The following is a 17,524-nucleotide window of genomic DNA, read 5'->3' as shown; positions in this document are numbered from 1 at the left end:
AGATCTCGGGGAAGGGAAAAAGTGCAGATGCCAAGACTTCGAAAAACTTCCAGCGATTCCCTTCGGTCCGACAACGGCTCTACACCACCCGCGCTTTGTGGTCATCTCGGCACTTCGCATTGGTGAATTGTGTTCAATCGATCGGCTGTTTATAATTCAGTGACGGTTTCCTCATTTGATATTCCTCTGTCGCTGCAAATCCCAGTCACCACGATGAGCTCCTTTTCGATGAGCAAGTTGACCAAGGCATTGCCCTCAGTATGCCGCCAATCTCAGCCTCGAATCTCCTCCTTGAGCATCACACGTCCCTTCTCCCACCAAAGCACGCGTTCTGCGCGCAACGATGGTAGCAACATTGAGAAACAGATGTTGAATCGAGAACCCGAGTCACCTTCCGGTTCCTCATCGCCGCTTTCTGCAATCACACAAATGATGCAGGGCAAAAGGTCAGGTGCACCGTCCTCGCGCGGTAGCTCTGACTACTCCAGGATGGCCGAAAGCCTCGAAGCCGACATGATCAAGAATCCCTACGCCGACCGAGCTCCTCCCCACCACCTGCACGTCTACTGCCACAAGCATAACACAATTCTCACCTTGACACGATCAAACGGCAGTCCCCTTATGTCCATTGGATGTGGTCAGATAGGTTTCCGCAAAGCTGGTCGCTCCGGATTTGACCCTGCATACCAACTGTCCGCTCATGTTATGAATCAGATTCAGGAAAAGGGCTTCCTGATGGAGATCGAACGGTTGGAGGTCGTGTACCGTGGGTTTGGAAAGGGCCGCGATGCGTTTACAAAGGTCCTGCTGGGCCACGAAGGACGACACCTTCGGGGGCTTGTTGCGCGAGTGACTGATTCCACTCGACTGAAGTTCGGTGGTACTCGCAGCAGACACGTGCGTAGACTGGGTTGATCTCTTTCCACAGGAGAGACCATGTTTTTGTTTTGCGTTGGCAGCTTGTGCGTGGCACAGCTGTACTGGATTGTATTGTGCGGAGAGACCTCGGCAGTCCTTTTTGTGTTTTTATCTATATGGCATACCTGTCGCCATCTATTCTCTGTATATTAGAAACATCATGACAGGACTACACAAACTCTACTAGTAAGACCACTGTAAATTTAGACTGAGCCCAACATTTCTGGCCTGACAAAGTATTTTAAGGAAATTAGGAAATCTCCGAAGCTATCCAAGAGGATGGCCAGGTCGCAGTGTATTGAATGGAATAATTACCTAATGCGGTATAGCGCCAATCAAGTTGTCGATCACGTTCTCGATTCACCCGCAACACATGTGCTTCTGCTTCAACTCTTATCTTTGTGGCTTCTTGTTTGCTGCGATCTAGCATTGTGATTTTGTTCAAGCTTATTTGTAGCTCTGTTTACTAAATCCAACGACTCCCTCTGACTTCATATCGCGCTGCTGCCTATTGGATGCGAGCTGCCCTTCCCCCGCGAAATCTTACGGCGCACATATCCCCTGTTGCGGAGCTTTGAGACGGACGCCTTGATGGTTACTGGAGTCCTTCGACTGGGCCGTCCAAAACCGTTTGGATGCACCCTCTAAACCCTTTCCTCCGTGCCTTCTTCCGAAGCACTGTCCCGGGCCAGTGTATACCGGTCGAGAATCATGTAGGTGGAGGCTGTGAACCTTCCGTCGGATCATCCGGAGTGGCTAATTGGCATCGCGTGTGCGCCTCAGGTCTTGCTAGTTCCAACGACAGAGTCTCTCATCGGTTCACGCGACCGGGAGTCCAACCTGCTATACTCCGATCTTGTCGCGTCGGATGAGTTCCTAGGGAGCCATGTGCTCCGCATCCCAATCTACACCGGCTCTGCAACTTCCAAAGAGGAGAATAATGTGCGAGAGAATCGAGGGAAAGCAAAGCAGGTGACGACATTCAATGGGAGGACGGTGATCATCAAGGACAACTCAGTATACAGCAACAAAGGTGAGAGCACTTGTTGAAATGCGCTCGCCTGAATATTTCGCTGACACCGTCATTTCTATTAGGATTCAAGTCACTCACACAGGCACAACTGCTTTCCGACGTGCTGTATTACAGCCCGTCAAATGAATCGCGCCCATGGCTGATTTACTACATTTCTCGCCCATTGATCGGAACATATGACCCTGGGAAGATCTCACCAGCAATAGTCCCTGGAACCGACACTGGGATCGTTGGACAACCCAGGCCGGACAAGAAATATGGAAACGGAGATTCAATTGGGACGCCACCAAAACAAGAGATCAAATCTTTTGGGGAGCTGCTAGCCAATTATCCGATGATTGCCAGACAGATGCACCCGGGCCTGGAAAGATTATTCAAAGAGTTTGGAAAAGAACTTGGTAAACCATTGCCGCCTCCACCCTCACGGTCGCCATCTGCGTCCGGCAGTGAACGCGTCCACAAATTGTCCCGCACCGAGTCTTGGACAGATGAAAGCTCTTCCATCCGCAGCTGGTCGTCACGCAGCAGAGGGCGATTGCCATTTAATTCCGAAGAATACTTTGAGGACGACGAAGATCTAATGCGTCGAAGCTTGGAAACCGCAGTAACTGCTGCCATTGATCTTTTCCGCCTCGTTGACAAGCAGCAATTATCGTTGCTTGGTGCGACTACTGACCTCACCGGTCCTCTAGTGGAGCGGCTAATCGAACGTTATGTTGCCGAACAAGTTCACGAGCCACTGCTTTTCCCTCGTCTCTGTTCATTCCGCCAACCAGAAGACACAGAGCTGGATTCCCGCATTCGCCAGATGGAGAGCATTGATGTGTCCCAAGTTGGAATTTCCGTTGAAGGTGGACGTGAAGGGAAGCGAGAACTGACTCGCCGACTTGGGCGAGCCGTGGAAGAATTTCGGAAGATCAACGACGCTCGATGTCCCCATGATATGCTGAATACCCTCCTTGGAACAGTGAAGGTTATCTCCTTCCCTGGAAGTTATAATCAAATTGACGGCTCGACATCTGAGAAGGGAACCTCATCTGTTACGATCAACGCTGATGTCTTGGTATCGTTGTTACTTGTTGTTGTCATTCGTTCTCAAATACGGCATCTCCAAGCTCGGTTGTTGTACATGCAGCATTTTATTTACATCGACGACGTTGATAATGGCGAGATGGGATATGCTTTAAGTACATTCGAAGCTGTTTTGATGTATCTCGTTACCGATTCCGCCGGATTACGGCGTGCGAGCGTTCGGAACAGACGTTTGTGGCAAGCAACGAAGGCTGGCAGAATATCGGATATGAAATTTATACTGGAACCGAACGAGGATCACGAATCAATAGACGACGTGACCCCACCGGAGCGGGAACGAAAGTCTGTACTGTTCCAGACAGATGACGCTGATGAGCCGGATGATCTCCCTCTTGAAAGCTCGTACACGAGTCATACAAATGGCGAATCATACCAGGATGAAGCTGTTGTCGATGCGCCACCGCTATCCCATGTGTTCCCATTCCAAACTTGGGATGATCTTTCGATTATCCAAGAATCTCATCCTCACCGTCCAATCAAGAAGGTTTCAATGGACGTTCGCAGCCTATCGGAATCATCAGCGGTCTCATTCATCTCCAGGACTGCAACCCTTGGGTCCATGGCCAGTGGAATTGAAGGTGACAATTCGATTGAGACCTTGACAAAAACACAAGATCCTGCCGGTCATTCCATACCGATGATGGCAGTTGAGGCCCGGCAGGCTGAGGCTTTGAAGTATCTGTTGACTCTAGAAGAATACTACCCCTTGGAAGAAATCATCCAAGACACCAACGCCGATGGGACCACGCTATTAAATGCTGCTGTGCAACTTGCACACTCCGACATAGTCAAGATCCTCTTAGACTTCCTATTTGCAAAGACAGATACAAACGTGGTTGCGTCATACTTGACCAAGTCCGACGTCCACGGTCGTACTGTTGCTCATTATCTTTTCAGCACACCCTCGCTGCTGGGGAGACTTGGTAGCATTATCCCATGGCGACAACGAGACAAACATGGACAAACACCGCTCTTTGCACTCTGTCGATCGTATGATCATCCAGAGTACAAAACAATGGTTCAAGCCGGATTGACTGCAGCGCAACTGGCACAAGGCGACAACAAACCACTCCAGCTTGATGATCATGTTGATATGAAGGGAAACACATTGTTACATATTGTTGGTGACCCTGAGATTACCCGGCGCATATTACTGGACAGCGATTGCGATCCCAACGCAACCAACGACAAGAGATTTACCCCATTGATGATGGCGAGCAAGTACGGGCGAGTTGATCAAGTTCGCATCCTCTTTTTGGACCCAAGAGTCGACGTTCATGTTAAAGAAGCCCGTGGTTTGACGGCGGTGGAATTGGCCAAGGATGATGAGGTGCGAAACCGCATCGACGATTTGATCTTGCTGTCCCATCCTCCATCGGCTTGCGGAGATCCCTCGGGCCGTGTCACAACGGTCGTGCGGTCTTACTTCGTCGAGGACGCAACCGTGCGCTTCATTCTCAAATCCGGTGCTCCATTCCCTCCGACTGAATCTGTGGCATCATCGCGGCCCGGATCGACTACATATACCGTTACGACATGTCGGCGCAATTTCTCCGACTTTGAGAATCTGTCTAAATGGCTTGCAGTGGAACATCCGGGATCTTACATGCCGTCTCTCTCGGATTTCCGGAATCCGTTCCAGATCCACTCGAAACCATCACGGTCTGTGCTCCATGATCTCCAGGAAAGACTAGATCGGTTCCTGAAGACCCTCCTCGCCCATCCAACCTTTTCAACTCACGAAATGTTATGGGAGTTCTTCCTCGTTCCAGAACTTCAGCCTGAGATGGTGGCCGACCGATCGTACCGTAAGGCTGCCGTGCTCGCAGAGACCATCGCCGACGAATATGCGCCGGTGTCATTAGAGGGCATGCGCGACACAGAGCAGTTTATTACCCACGCCCAGGACATGGTGCGCGGGGTACATGTCAACACGCGGTCCCTGATTCGCCGAGGGCACGCATTGCAGAATTCAACATCCGATCTCGCTGATGCGGTGATGATATGCTCATCTGTCCTTGCTACACTCCGAGCGCCCACCAATGCACTTCCGGTCTCACACATCGAAGCATTTGCCCGTTACGCTGCCTACCTATCGACCTCTAGGTCTGACTCCTCCGCTCTTCTCCAGTATCTGGCAGCCCTTTCCTCGGTCGACAACACTACCGCCGCAATTCTCATATCTTTATCCCGTCCACTAGCCCTCATGTCTTCCCTCTCTTCAACAAACCGCCATATATCTCGCTCTCGCTCCTCTCTCCTCTCCTCCTCCCTCCCCCGAAAATTCAACATCAACCTGCCCGGCTTCGAAGAGTCTCGCCAAAAGTCTGTTCGCGACCTCGAACAAAAGATCCACGATGGCGAATCCGAGTCCACTCGACTGGCGAAAGAAGTCTCGTGGAACAAGGATGTCGTGGTCGGCGAACTCGCTGGCTGGACCTCATGGCGGGAAAGGGTCGGTCGTGACGCCATCCGAGCGTTTGTCAAGGATACCCTTGTACGCGAAAAGGAGCGGGGAAAGCGGCTTGAACGGTGCCTACGCAGTGTGCGCGATGTGAATGCATGAAGATCATATATCCGGATAGATCTGAAGGATTTCTTTCCACCTTTCCCTTTTGTGTCAGCTCTTATTTCCTACTTTCTACCTGTATATCTCATGGCGGACATGTGCTCGAAAACTTTGCTTCTGTATGTGTTTTTAATCTTTTGTTAGTTTTATGTCTGAAGCGTCTCCAGGACTGGAATAGCGAGGCGCGTGGAGGTGGGACTTCCCCTTTGTTCTTTGTGTTTTTTTTCTTCTTTTTTTTTAGCTCAGAGAGCATTCAATGAAATATCACGATCATTGATTCCTTTTGATTTTGGCCTCAGGTATCCAGGATATCCAGGACACATATGGAAGGAGCGAAAGAGCGCTCTGCCTTGCTGGCTTCCTCTCTATTTTTGTCCTCTCTTGCATCCTCGTCTCGAGACTTGAAGTTCACCTTTGAATATATGTTGTCTGCCTGATACAAAGAACACCGGTTATTGCTATATATGCGTCTACCAAATCACCATGGCTTTGCACCAAGTGAACCCCGCGCACTACGTTATCAGCCACCTGCCTCCTATTCTGTACACCGAACTCAGAGTCGGTAGTGGCCGTGTTATCCCAACAGAGTTCACTCCTCCGAGTCCAGATGATACACCGCAGTCCTTGTTCCCACATTGCCCCAAAGTCACAGCAACAGACCGAGTCCATCGATTCATCCGCCTCAATGAAGACAACCGCTCCGTCGAAGATGAATGCCTCATCTATACAGACGCCACGTGTCTGGATAACGGCAAAACAAACGCCAGAGCGGGTTGTTCCTTCGTGTACAACGATTCCACATCTGGTTGGGCACGCTTTCCTCTGGAGTTCAAGGGACCCTCGGGTGAACAGTACACCATGACAGTCCACCGCGCACATATCCGCGCCGTCATCGCAGCTCTGCGATATAAAGACTGGGCTGCGGAGGGCTTCAGTCGTCTGGTCATTGCAACTGACTCGGATTACCTGGTAGAGGGTATCACGGGCTTGATAAGGGAATGGCTACAGTGGGGTTGGATATCAATCACCGGAGAACCAATCAGAAATCAGGACCTTTGGGAGTATCTTCTCGGGGAGGTGGAAATATTGGAGGAGAAGGGGGTCAGTGTGCAGTTCTGGCGGATTCCTAAGGAGTTGAATGCGAAGGCGGACCGTCATGCCCACCACGCTGCCTTTATGGAAAGACATCAACAGTTTACCGATCTCGCTGGTTTCAACGACGTTGCTACCTAAAGACCAGAAAGACCCTTCAGTGTTGTCCTGGAACTCATGACACGCTGAAGGAAAGGAGAAATCACCGACTAGGATCAGCCCACGAAAGATGAAGGCTCTGTTCGCACCAGGGAATGCAAACGAAACCTACGCAATCAATCCATGAACCCGGTCTCTTGGGTGTTATTTCTATATCTTTAACCAATTGGTTCATGTCAAATGATTAGCAACTGGATATCTTTAGGTTGCGTTTTGAGGTTATTCAACTTACCATCTTATTCTTCCGTACTTCCAGTGTTAGCTGCTGTTTAAGCTTGGCATTTCCCAACTTCTAGGCTGGACTGGTATCCATTTGAGCAATAGGATGAATAAGAAGAATAATCGTTGTAAAGACCCTGGCACTATACATAATGGATAAGAGAGTATTAACTTCCAAAAACATTAACAGTGAACAAGGAAATCAAAGACAAGGAATAGCCCACTAGTCATCCATAGAACCTGAATCCACTCCCGATCTTCCCTCATCGAGCTTAAACTAACTGCCATGCCATGAAAGCAAGATCAAACCAACACCTCACTGTATGCCATCAATGGTCACACCTGACCGAAAGGAAAGGGAGTAGGGGGAACCGATATCCATTGGGGCATATCATCCTCGGATGAAGCATCTACCAACACTGGGAAAACGGGAGAGGTGGGACTCCTTGGTCCAACAGACTCGATGTGTCGTGAATAAGCCATGCGAGAAGTCTCCGCCTGATTGAAAATGCGCGATGCAGACTGCAAAACACCTGCACTAGCCGGACCACTTGATGCACCAGAAACACTCGAACGACGAGCAAATAGCTGTGAGCTACGAGCTGCCGATGGGTCAGCGGGACTCTGAGGGCGGCGCGAGTGGTTTGAGGATTGACTAATGAGCGAAAACCTCTCAGTCCCGGCAGAGGTCGTAGTGCAAGCCTGGGAGGATCCCGCCGTCAGGATGACAGAGGACGAGATAGATGCTGTCGGCGTCGTGGTGAACGAGTGTTGTCCCGAGCTGCCCCTTTGAGCATGGTCCGATGACGTACTATCAGAAGTCGTAGTCCAAACCTGGGATGATCGCGATGCTGGAATGACGGACGACGACGAGGTGGATGCCCTTGGGGTTGTGCTTGACGAACGTTGTCCCGGGGAGTTCCCCTGAGTCTGATCGGACCGGAGGTCATCAGAGTCTGACTCTTGAGTCGCAGTCTGCGTCGAGGTGGAGGTAGCTGCAGCTGCAGATGAAGAAGGTGCGGTGTCTTGTTTTGTGAGATGAGGCTGAGGTGAAGGCTTGCAGCGGTCAGCTTCGTCCGCGTCGTCAATTATGATGGTGATGGATGGAGATCCGCTTCCGCTTCTGCTGAACATGATTGAGCTCCGTTCGGGCGGGATATCCTTCATGAGGAAGTCATCTAGAGTCCTACTTGTGTCCTCGGCTAGGGACACTGCGGACTGATCGAATTGTTCATTCCCCTGAATCTGCTGTCGACGAAGCTGTCGGGCACGTAGTTTCCGTCGGATGTACCACACCACCAGGTATACCAGTGCCCCGAGTGTGAGGATACCGAGAATGGCGGCTGTAGCAATGGCGAGCTTCCCGTAGTCCCCGTTTGTCATTATGGATGTGATGGGTTGGGAGCGAATGGATGTCTTTCTGTCTGACTGGTAAGTTGTAGAGAGTGTCATTTTGGGTCGGGGGTATTGGTATTAGTCGAATTGTGAAATAAAGCAGGTGCGATGTAGGGTTTGTGGCAACCACGTGCGCTGTGAATAAATCAGGAAGGCAAGAGTGAAACGCATGATGAATGGTTTGGATAGGAAGTAAGTTGTTCTAGAGAAGTATGATACCACATATTCTCAGGCGAAGACGTTGCATTTTATACCCTGCTCTGGCTCCCTTTTGCCCCCCATTCCTGTTCACCAGCCTGATGATGTATGTACACAAATTACTGACGAGCTAATAACCAAGCATGCAACATTATGCTTGCAAAGGGGAGATATGACTCATATGAGGCCATTACCTGACAAAGAAAGAATATTGTCTGTTTCAAATTCCCGAGGTCACAATATATCCGTAGTCAACAAGGATGGCACCCTCGTTCTCGTTCAAAAGTGAAGATACGAAATGCAAGACTTTAAAGAGAAATAATGATTTGGGAAGAGAAGGCAACTAATTCGTTTGGAATCCCCGGACTTGCTCAGGTGCTGCAGATGCACAGTCCCGCGCCAATCGCAGAGAGATGAGGTGCATAGTGGGGCCACCCCACGGCTCTTCCGCCAGGAACGGATGGCGGGCCGAGGCGCACATCCGTGGATGGAGGGCGCTTAAATAGAAACATATTCAGCGTTCAAGGCGTGATTCAGCGTAATAATATCTATATCTAGGTAGAAGAAGATAAATATGCTCTTCCAAGGGAAAAAAGAAAACAAATAAAAAATAACAACGGCAGATTTTAGTGAATGTCGTCTTGTCTCAAACTGAACCGGCCCTTGCATGGACACAGTAAGCCAAGTTGAGCTCGCTGACTACATACTACGGCCATATCACATGGGGCACTCTAACCAATAGCATTCGGAAAGCCCTGTTAGCAGGCAACGACCACCTCGAGCCGCTTATCCCTTTCCTCCATCATCCATCACAAAACATGAAAAAAAAAGCAAATATCGTTGATAAACCCCTGCGTACGATTCTGCTTTATATCACTACTACGAGGAATTGGTTATTTCAACCGAGCGAGTACTCAGTATAATAATAGTATTAACATTAGGATACATGAAAAAAGAAGGGAAGATAGATCACAGAGACAACATGCTTCGGATATGCAGAAGAGATTAACTTGATCATTCATGTTCGGCGTGATGGCCGTAGCCGTTTTATGATAAAAAACAGAGATGCTCCTAAAAAGGAAAGGAGCTTAAGGTTTGGCGAGTTGTTCCTTACGGAAGAACAGCAAGAATCCAGCACTATAAATAAATGTTAGAAATAATCCCAACGAACGAAACAAGCAAAGATCAACATACCAAATCAACAACTGACAGAACAAGGCCACCCAGAACCAGGCATTAGCCAAGGCATGGGCACCCTGAGTCATGTCAGGAGAAATCGGACCGGGGCCCACTCTATTGGGACCGAAGGCTCGGGCACAGATAGTTGCAATGGAACCCAGCACCTGAGATGCAATAAGAGCGAAACACATGTGGACTCGAGTAAGAGTCTGGAGAAGGATGATACCGAATCCAAGACCTTGGATGGAATCCAGAACGCCCAGCCACAGCCACAAACTGCGAGAGACCAGCGCACCGGAAGTGTAGCTTCCGGCCCAGGGTAGGTAGTACCCGATGCCGGAGATGGCCCACCAGATCTGGATGAAGCGGGGTGCGCCCAGGCCACAGGCGAAGACGGGAAGGAACCAACTGTGCTTCTTGGAGAATTTGCTGACAATGAAGAGGAATATACACCAGACGAAGCCGAAGAAGATGACGCAGAGGAGGACGATCTGCCATGAGTGAGTGTGTCGGGAGGTCCATAGGACTAAGCGGGGGATATTAGTATTGATCGGTGTGCGAGGTTTGGGATGGGAGATTTAAACTTACAGCTCCAGTTGCGACCGTATGGTGCACTGAGGAAGAAGTTCTGCAGGATGACTGCGACGAAGTTCCAGGCGACGATCTTTCTGCGGAAAAGGGACTTGTAGAAGGATGGCACCTTTCCTGGCTTCTGGCGGTAGTAGTTGGGAAGACCTGTAGCCAACAGAGCACCGACAATGCACAGGAAGGCGGCGATGGGGTAACAGATCGCACTGGAATAAAGTCAGTAAATAAGTCAGGGGATGATAAGTGTGCAGGGGTATTTACCTCATTTTCCAGCTATTGGCAAGGCCAGTCTCAGCGCTCAAGAGACCCTCCGAAGAAGCCTTGGACATGGTGGAACCCCAGTACCAGAGGGCAATAACGTAGACTTGCTGAATACCTTGGATAACACAGGCACGGAAAATCCAGGTTTCAACCGGAGCACCTCCTTCATCACCAAAGTTGGAAGCGAAGAAGATGGATCCACTGGCGGAGGCTGCGGCGTAGAAACCGGTGCCAACATTCTGGATCCATCCCCGGCTGAAGGAATCACTTTGCCAGTGAGCAGATCCAATCAAGAGGAATGCAAGACCGTATAGGAACCACGGAGTAGAAAGACAGACAACAGACTTGAAGTACCGGTACACGAGCCACCAGCACATGGATGCAATGGCATATGTTGTAGCAATTCCATACAACTTCTCTGCAGTCTGACCAACTTCACCTGTGAGCAGAGTGATCTGGTAGGAGTTTGCAGCGATGATCTGGCCTAGAGCGAGGAAAATGGAGTAGACCGGCCAATCTCCAATTTTGATTTGCATCCATTTCTTGAGGCCAGTAGGAGGGACATAGTCCTTTCCGAGAAGGAACTCATCATCCTGCAGAACATCTTCGTTGCTGTTCACGTTGGAAATGAGATCATCATTGTAGAACATATTGTCGGGGGTGTCAGTGTTTCTTGATGAATGACGGATCGATGGCGTGGGAGATTTGCTGCGACCCAGTCTGGCATTGCGGAATCTGTCGAACCACTGCTGCTCACTCTTAATCAAGAACTCTTCAATACAGAGTTGAGACTCGGAGTTGGATCCATTCAAGGCATCCAATTTCTTGTCAAACGTCTTGAAGTACTCGCCAGTGCTGTCCGTGAAGAAAGGATCAACCTTCTGTAGCTTGAAGTCTGTCTTGTTGCCGACAACGGAGTCCAAAGAGAGAACGGATGCGCTGCTGAGACGGTTGGACTGGGCAAATGGCTGAGGAGGAAGAAGAAGGCTGTCTGCGTTGGGTGGTGTTCCCGGACTTCCTGGGCTTTCCAACGGAACCATGAACCTGGGATGCAAAGACTCTTGACTGACTTCCCTTGTTGGAGAAGCCATGGGAGAAGGCAAGTTTTGAGCACGGTCCCTTTGAGCGGCCTGGGCTCGTCGTCCTGCCTCGACTTGGGCTGGGGTAAGAGTGTATTCGTCGTCGCCAAAATGGCGGGCAGCTTCGTCGTCGCTACTCTCATCACCTTCGACATCAGTGGCTCCATGTTCATCGTGTTCTGGGATACCCTCTCCTCCTTCTGCTCTTCTGCGGCGTCCAGCATGACCGGGGCCTGAGCGGACACCCAAGGAGAGAGAACGACTCAGTCCCGACTTCGGCTTCTCTGTCTCGTCCATGCTTGGATCTGGACTGTAGCTGACCTTCTTTTGAGGGGTCATGTTATTCATTTGATTGAAGGAGTAGCTGCTTTCCCTGGAATGCGCGAATGGAGAGTTCATGCCTGGTGAAGGCAGCCCATTGCCGAGGTTAGTCATAGAGTTCATTGCTGAACTGAGACTGCCAACTCCAGAAGAAGTGCCGGGTCTAATGCTGGTATTGTTCGTTTTCACTTTGTTGTGAACGTTGATGGCAGTAGTTTGGAGGATCTCAAGATCCTCAACCCACTGGGCAACAGGGAAACGCTGTTTCGCGGATCTAGCACGCATCATCGCACGGACGGATGTTTTGGAATTGAGGGCAGCCTCAATTGCAAGCTTGAATTGCATAAGGAGATGAGATGTCGAGACTGATTCCACATTGTACCACCAACCTGGCATTTGACCAAGACCACCAACACGAGCTCCGATACCCAATGCACCCTTTCGACCAAACTCGACGGCAACCAGACCGAAGGGCTCGTCACGAGATGGGATCAAGGCAAACTCAGCACCAGAGAAGACGAAAGGTGGAAGCGAAGTGAATACAGGCTTAGAGCAGACTCGTCCGGGATAGACTTTCATCATGTGGTCAAGCTTAAGGGCAGCGAATTTACCGTAAAGATCGATAACGGGACCAATACAGATCAACTGTACGTTGGGCCGAGCTTCGATGACAGCAGGCATTGCGTCCGCAATAAGATCAACACCCTTTTGCATAGACCAGCGACCGACAAAGACAAGCAGATCGGCATCAGGGTTTTGGTCGAGTTCTGCCCATTCCTGAGCCTGTCTCTTGAGCTCGCCACGGCTAGCCTCGTATGTTGGATCCACGGTGATGTCTGCCTCTTTGGTAGGCTCCTTTGTCCACTCACCGACATCAGATGGATCAGGGTTAGGCAGATTGCCGACCTTATGCAAACCCCAGAAAATAGGATAGCGAGCGTAGGATCGTTTGCCGTACTTTTTAGAGACACCGACGGCACCGAAACCTTGCTGGTGAACACGGAGATAACTTGCACCGGCGTGGAGCAAATTGAACACTTCACCGAATTGCACGTAACGACGAGCGACCTCCTCATCAAGGTTGAAAACCGAGCAAACCTCTTCTTTTTCCTTAAGGGTTCGCATAGGCCAAAGACCCTGGAACTCGGCATTGTGTAGGGAAAGACATACGGGGATAGTTCCTGGTAGCAAGTAAAGAGGTGCGAGCGAACCGTGGTAATCGTTGATATGGTAGGTGTCAATTGGGAATCGCTTAATGGCTTCTGCGACACACTGGTTCCATGCTGAATAGTACACAGCACTATCAAGATCATCCATGCGAGGAGGGTAGGGTTCGGTCTTCGACTGTTGACGGAACACTGGGGCATCGAGTAGGACGTAGGTGATATTATTCAAGACGTGGTACTGGACTTGAACCTGGTAGGGACTTCCGAGAATGGTGACTGTCATAGGCTCTGCCACCTGGTCAACAGGGTAGTCGACACCTCCAACGCAAGGAACGACCCAGATCAAGTCTTGGTGACCTAGGGTCTTACCCATCAGTTGGGCCATAACACCGAGACCACCGATCTTGATTTTGATAGCCCAATCCTCAATATCGTACTCCATGGTGGCAATTAGAACCATGCGCCGCTTTTCCGACGCAAGAGCTCCGCCTAGAGCAGAGGTACTCTGCATGAAGCCCGATTTGTTGGCCAAGCGCATGAGTGGATTAGAGGCTGGATCCCTTCGACCAGCGCCCTTCACCTTGTTCCAAATTGCGAGTGGAATGTTTTGTTTCTCACTCAAGCCGACCTGGTTGAATTTCACCTTGTAGAAAGACTTCATAAAGATGTACACACAAGCAATGGCAGTGAGGAATGGTATGATCCAGAATAACACGAACATGGTAATCTGTGTTGACTGAGGTCCAACCGGATCAAGCCAGAAATGGAGAGTTCCGTCGTCGAAGTAGAGCTTGTGGGAGAGGTAGCCTTTAGCTGGCGCAAGGGTGATGTTGATCAAGGTTGCGCTCAGAGCGGACGGCGGGCTTCGGTCCAAGACTGTGTCATTGTCAAGATCACCCAGAACCCAGGTTTGATCAGGCTTTCCGTCTGGATTAATTCCCCACATGTTGAGCTGCCCGACTGCGGGCCATTCGGACGTGAAATGGTAGGACCAGACTCCAGTTCTCTTGTCAAGCCTAATTCTGTTGTCAAGGCCCGCGTCGAAGCCATACTGGTTGAAAGGTCCGTTGAAGAAGGCATGGGGGAAGCGTCGTGAGACTGGGTGATCCCAGTCAGCATCACCTTGCTGCACGTAGTCGCTGCTTCCAGTCAAACGACTCCAGTACTCAACGCGTACATGCTCACCCTCCCACTCCTGATCCTTGGTTCCCGACCAGGGGAGCTTCGCAATGGTATCATTTCCACCTTTGTAATCTACCCAGTCGGAGAATGTCGTTCCCCAATTGGTGGAATAACGGTATTTGTCCGCACCAGCAGCATGATGCTGGAGGAAAAGATCGCCGTTTTCTTTCTTGTGGAGTAGACTGCTTGAATAGTTGGCAGTATTGAATACCATAGGATTATCGATCTGGCCGATGCGGAAGAGGAAGTGATCAATAGCATGGGTAGAATCGCTTTTGTCGGTGTTTGTTACGTTGGCGACAGTCAATTTATGAACTCCGTTGTACACGCCAGTGAGGTTTGCTGCCCACTTCCAAACACTTGGGATCTCAGCAGTCCAATTTGTTTGGAGCATAGTAGGAATGGTTGTGCATTTGATAGAGTTGGAATTTAGCGCTGGAACCTTCCCACTCTCTGTAGATGAAGTGAAGGTGATCGAATCGGTCACCGAGTCACAGTTCATCTCTTCCGAGAAGTAAAGCTCAATCGCCACACTCTCGGGAAGATTAGGGGCCACGGTAGAACGTAGTGGGTAATCATGGCCTGGGGTGAATTTGGTGATCATGGGCCGAGGTGATTTGTGCTGAGCGATGGGGACGTATGCGCGGAACTCGTATGCCTTCATCGTCATGCTTTCCGCGCAGCCATTCGTCTCCTTGGATCCATTGAAGCCGAGCTTACGCGCTCCATCCACCAGTTTGATCTCGTCGTACGGGTGGAAAAGGTTCTTGACGGTGATTCCAGACGCAAATGGAGCGGTCAGGGTCTTCTTCGGATTATCAGACTTGCAGTCGAACTTGTATGTGTGCGTGTCATTCATGTTCTGGTAAACAAGCCAGATGGGCTGGTTGTCGGCGTTAGAGCCCAGATCTTGCACCTGGGTGTTGACATCCCGGTAAACGGACCACATTCCGGTCTCGGTGGCAGTGCCGTTGGAACCAGTGTAGTAAACATTTTCGGTTCTCTTTGATAGATTTCCAAGGGAATAACCGTCATTGAGAACTGGATATTGCTCGCGCAAGCGGTACATCTGCTTAAGAACATTTCGCACAGGGTGCGAAGGGTCGCGGTGGTCGTAAGAAACTGTGATGTCCTTGCAGCCATGTTTAGCAGCCGAAACAGGCCAGTCGTAGTACTGGGATGAGTCTAAGTGGAAGCAACCATGGGACATCCATGCGGTTGCAGGCGACATAGGCTGTCGCCCATAAATGTAGTTCTCCGCGGTGGCGTCCAGGATATAGAAGCTCTGCTCTTCGCCCCAAGTAAGCAGTGGGATTCCGGGAAGCAACAAGGTTGTCACAAAAGAACCGAGTAATCCTCGATGCGTACCATTGGCAATCGATGGCCAGCGGAAGACATCTTGATTCATCGAACCAAACATGTGTCGAGGGTCGAACTTGCCGGTGTTAGCATTGATCAGATCATTTGACCTCAACATATAGTCCCAACTCTCGACCCAGTCATCGGGTGCATCATAACCAGCCGAAAGTTGGCCGTCCATGCCGAGGAATCGAGTCAAGGAACGATATGTCGTGTAGTGGAAGGCCGCACTGTCGATGGCTTCATTTCCCGCTTCCCGCAAGAAGTACTGGGCAGAAGACTCATTTGTCAACTTCATTGTGGCGGCTGAGTTATCAGGCCACTGGTTACGCTGTCTACCCCTTCCGAGGTAAATAGAACCGAAGTCATTTCCACCTGTAATTTCGCCAGTGATAAAGAAGTTTTCCTTTCCGACCGCGCGCGCATTCTCTGTAGGCAGCGGACATGTCTCCCAGGGCATCCACAGTGGATTGTGTGCCCTTATCATAACGGAATCCATCAATATCCAGAGACTGGATGACCATGCAGGAGTGCCGGATCAATCTTGCACGCACAGTCGGGTTCCATTCGCGAAGACGATCCTGAACGGATGCGAACTTAGCCAGTTGTCGCTTCCAATCAGGCCACACACCGAAAGCCTCAATGTCACCATACTGGTCGAAATCGCTGTCGTAACATCCCACCAAGGCCGAGGTCTCAGATTCATTCACGGGGAATCCATCTTCGAACCAGAATCGAGGGTAGTCACAGGTCGCGTTGTAGTTACCAACTCCAATACTGAAGTCTTTGTACTGACGTTCAGTTTTGTACTGTGTATGATATTCTTTCTCTGAGAATGGCGTTGATGTGTTGAGATGCCCTTCGAATCCGATCAAGTCACCCATTCTGTATATATTTGGTTAACTCTGCTTTCTCATGGCCGCGTATGGGGACAAAACTTACGTCGCAATGGTATTGTCGAACAAGACATACATCCCGCGCTTGTGGATTTCGGTGATGGCGTCTCGCCAAACCTGAAGGGTACCAAAGTGCGCGTCGAGAAGGGTTGTATCTAAAACTCCATATCCGTCCGAAGTCCACGGCTGGTTCAGCAGGGAGGTTCCCACAATATAGATACCCTGGATATTATGAGCATATATTTCCTTGCCACTAGAAGATCACAAATGAGAACAAACCTTGATCCCCATTCCTTGGATATAATCCAGTGAATCAACAAGGCCAGCCACATCACCACCATGGCGAATGCGGTGGTCGACATCATGCTCAAAGGTGGTACCGTTTGCGTTGTCATTGGTAGGATCACCGTTCACGAAACGATCCAAGAAGAAAGAGTAGAACGGGAATCGCCAGTTGTCTGGGGAGGGGTTGTATTTCCCCTCATGGCCAGGCCATGTTCCCCAGTAATCTGCCGGGTCGGTGGCCGTCTTATTTGTATTGAGATTATGATCGAGGTAGGCCTCATCGTAGGGCCAAGCTGTGACAGTCGTCACAAGAAGTGAAACCAGCCCGCTGGCAAGTGACCACTTCATGGCTAGTACTGACTGCGCGGAGCTGTCAAGTGATCGTCGCGCGCCTCGGGCAGTGCGGATCTCCCCGCTAGGATGAGATGATAAGCACCCTATGAAAGAGATAGAGATGTGCAGCTCTCAATTTCCATGGAGCAGTAGAGTGTGGGTATATTGTGGAGGTCACGACACAAATTCCTAACAGGAGG

General features: G+C 50.3%; 5 protein-coding genes across 5 annotated transcripts; 3 read left to right on the top strand and 2 right to left on the bottom strand.

The window, feature by feature from the left end:
* Positions 1-213: 213 nt before the first annotated feature.
* Positions 214-915, top strand: N7516_008244 (mitochondrial 37S ribosomal protein uS11m; the record flags this gene model as incomplete). The annotated part of the gene is made up of 1 exon (XM_057220963.1): positions 214-915. The coding sequence occupies one exon, from the start codon at positions 214-216 to the stop codon at positions 913-915; it is 702 nt and encodes a 233-aa protein (XP_057071235.1).
* A 638-nt stretch (positions 916-1,553) lies between these two features.
* On the top strand, positions 1,554-5,609 carry N7516_008243 (putative VPS9 domain protein; the record flags this gene model as incomplete). The annotated part of the gene is made up of 3 exons (XM_057220962.1): positions 1,554-1,631; positions 1,702-1,951; positions 2,014-5,609. 3 exons carry the CDS (start codon positions 1,554-1,556, stop codon positions 5,607-5,609), a joined length of 3,924 nt encoding a protein of 1,307 aa, XP_057071234.1.
* A 486-nt stretch (positions 5,610-6,095) lies between these two features.
* Positions 6,096-6,845, top strand: N7516_008242 (uncharacterized protein; the record flags this gene model as incomplete). Its single annotated transcript, XM_057220961.1, has 1 exon — positions 6,096-6,845. One exon carries the CDS (start codon positions 6,096-6,098, stop codon positions 6,843-6,845), a length of 750 nt encoding a protein of 249 aa, XP_057071233.1.
* A 573-nt stretch (positions 6,846-7,418) lies between these two features.
* On the bottom strand, positions 7,419-8,465 carry N7516_008241 (uncharacterized protein; the record flags this gene model as incomplete). The annotated part of the gene is made up of 1 exon (XM_057220960.1): positions 7,419-8,465. One exon carries the CDS (start codon positions 8,463-8,465, stop codon positions 7,419-7,421), a length of 1,047 nt encoding a protein of 348 aa, XP_057071232.1.
* A 1,298-nt stretch (positions 8,466-9,763) lies between these two features.
* N7516_008240 (uncharacterized protein) lies at positions 9,764-17,339 on the bottom strand (the record flags this gene model as incomplete). Its single annotated transcript, XM_057220959.1, has 7 exons — positions 9,764-9,812; positions 9,870-10,380; positions 10,443-10,648; positions 10,704-16,185; positions 16,226-16,695; positions 16,753-16,928; positions 16,986-17,339. The coding sequence occupies 7 exons, from the start codon at positions 17,337-17,339 to the stop codon at positions 9,764-9,766; spliced, it is 7,248 nt and encodes a 2,415-aa protein (XP_057071231.1).
* Between the last annotated feature and the right edge of the window lie 185 nt (positions 17,340-17,524).

This window comes from Penicillium verrucosum (genome assembly GCF_028828655.1).
Source record: "Penicillium verrucosum strain IBT 35672 chromosome Unknown utg000003l_segment0_segment0, whole genome shotgun sequence".
NCBI classification, from domain to species: domain Eukaryota; kingdom Fungi; phylum Ascomycota; class Eurotiomycetes; order Eurotiales; family Aspergillaceae; genus Penicillium; species Penicillium verrucosum.
This window is presented reverse-complemented; position numbering and strand designations above follow the sequence as displayed.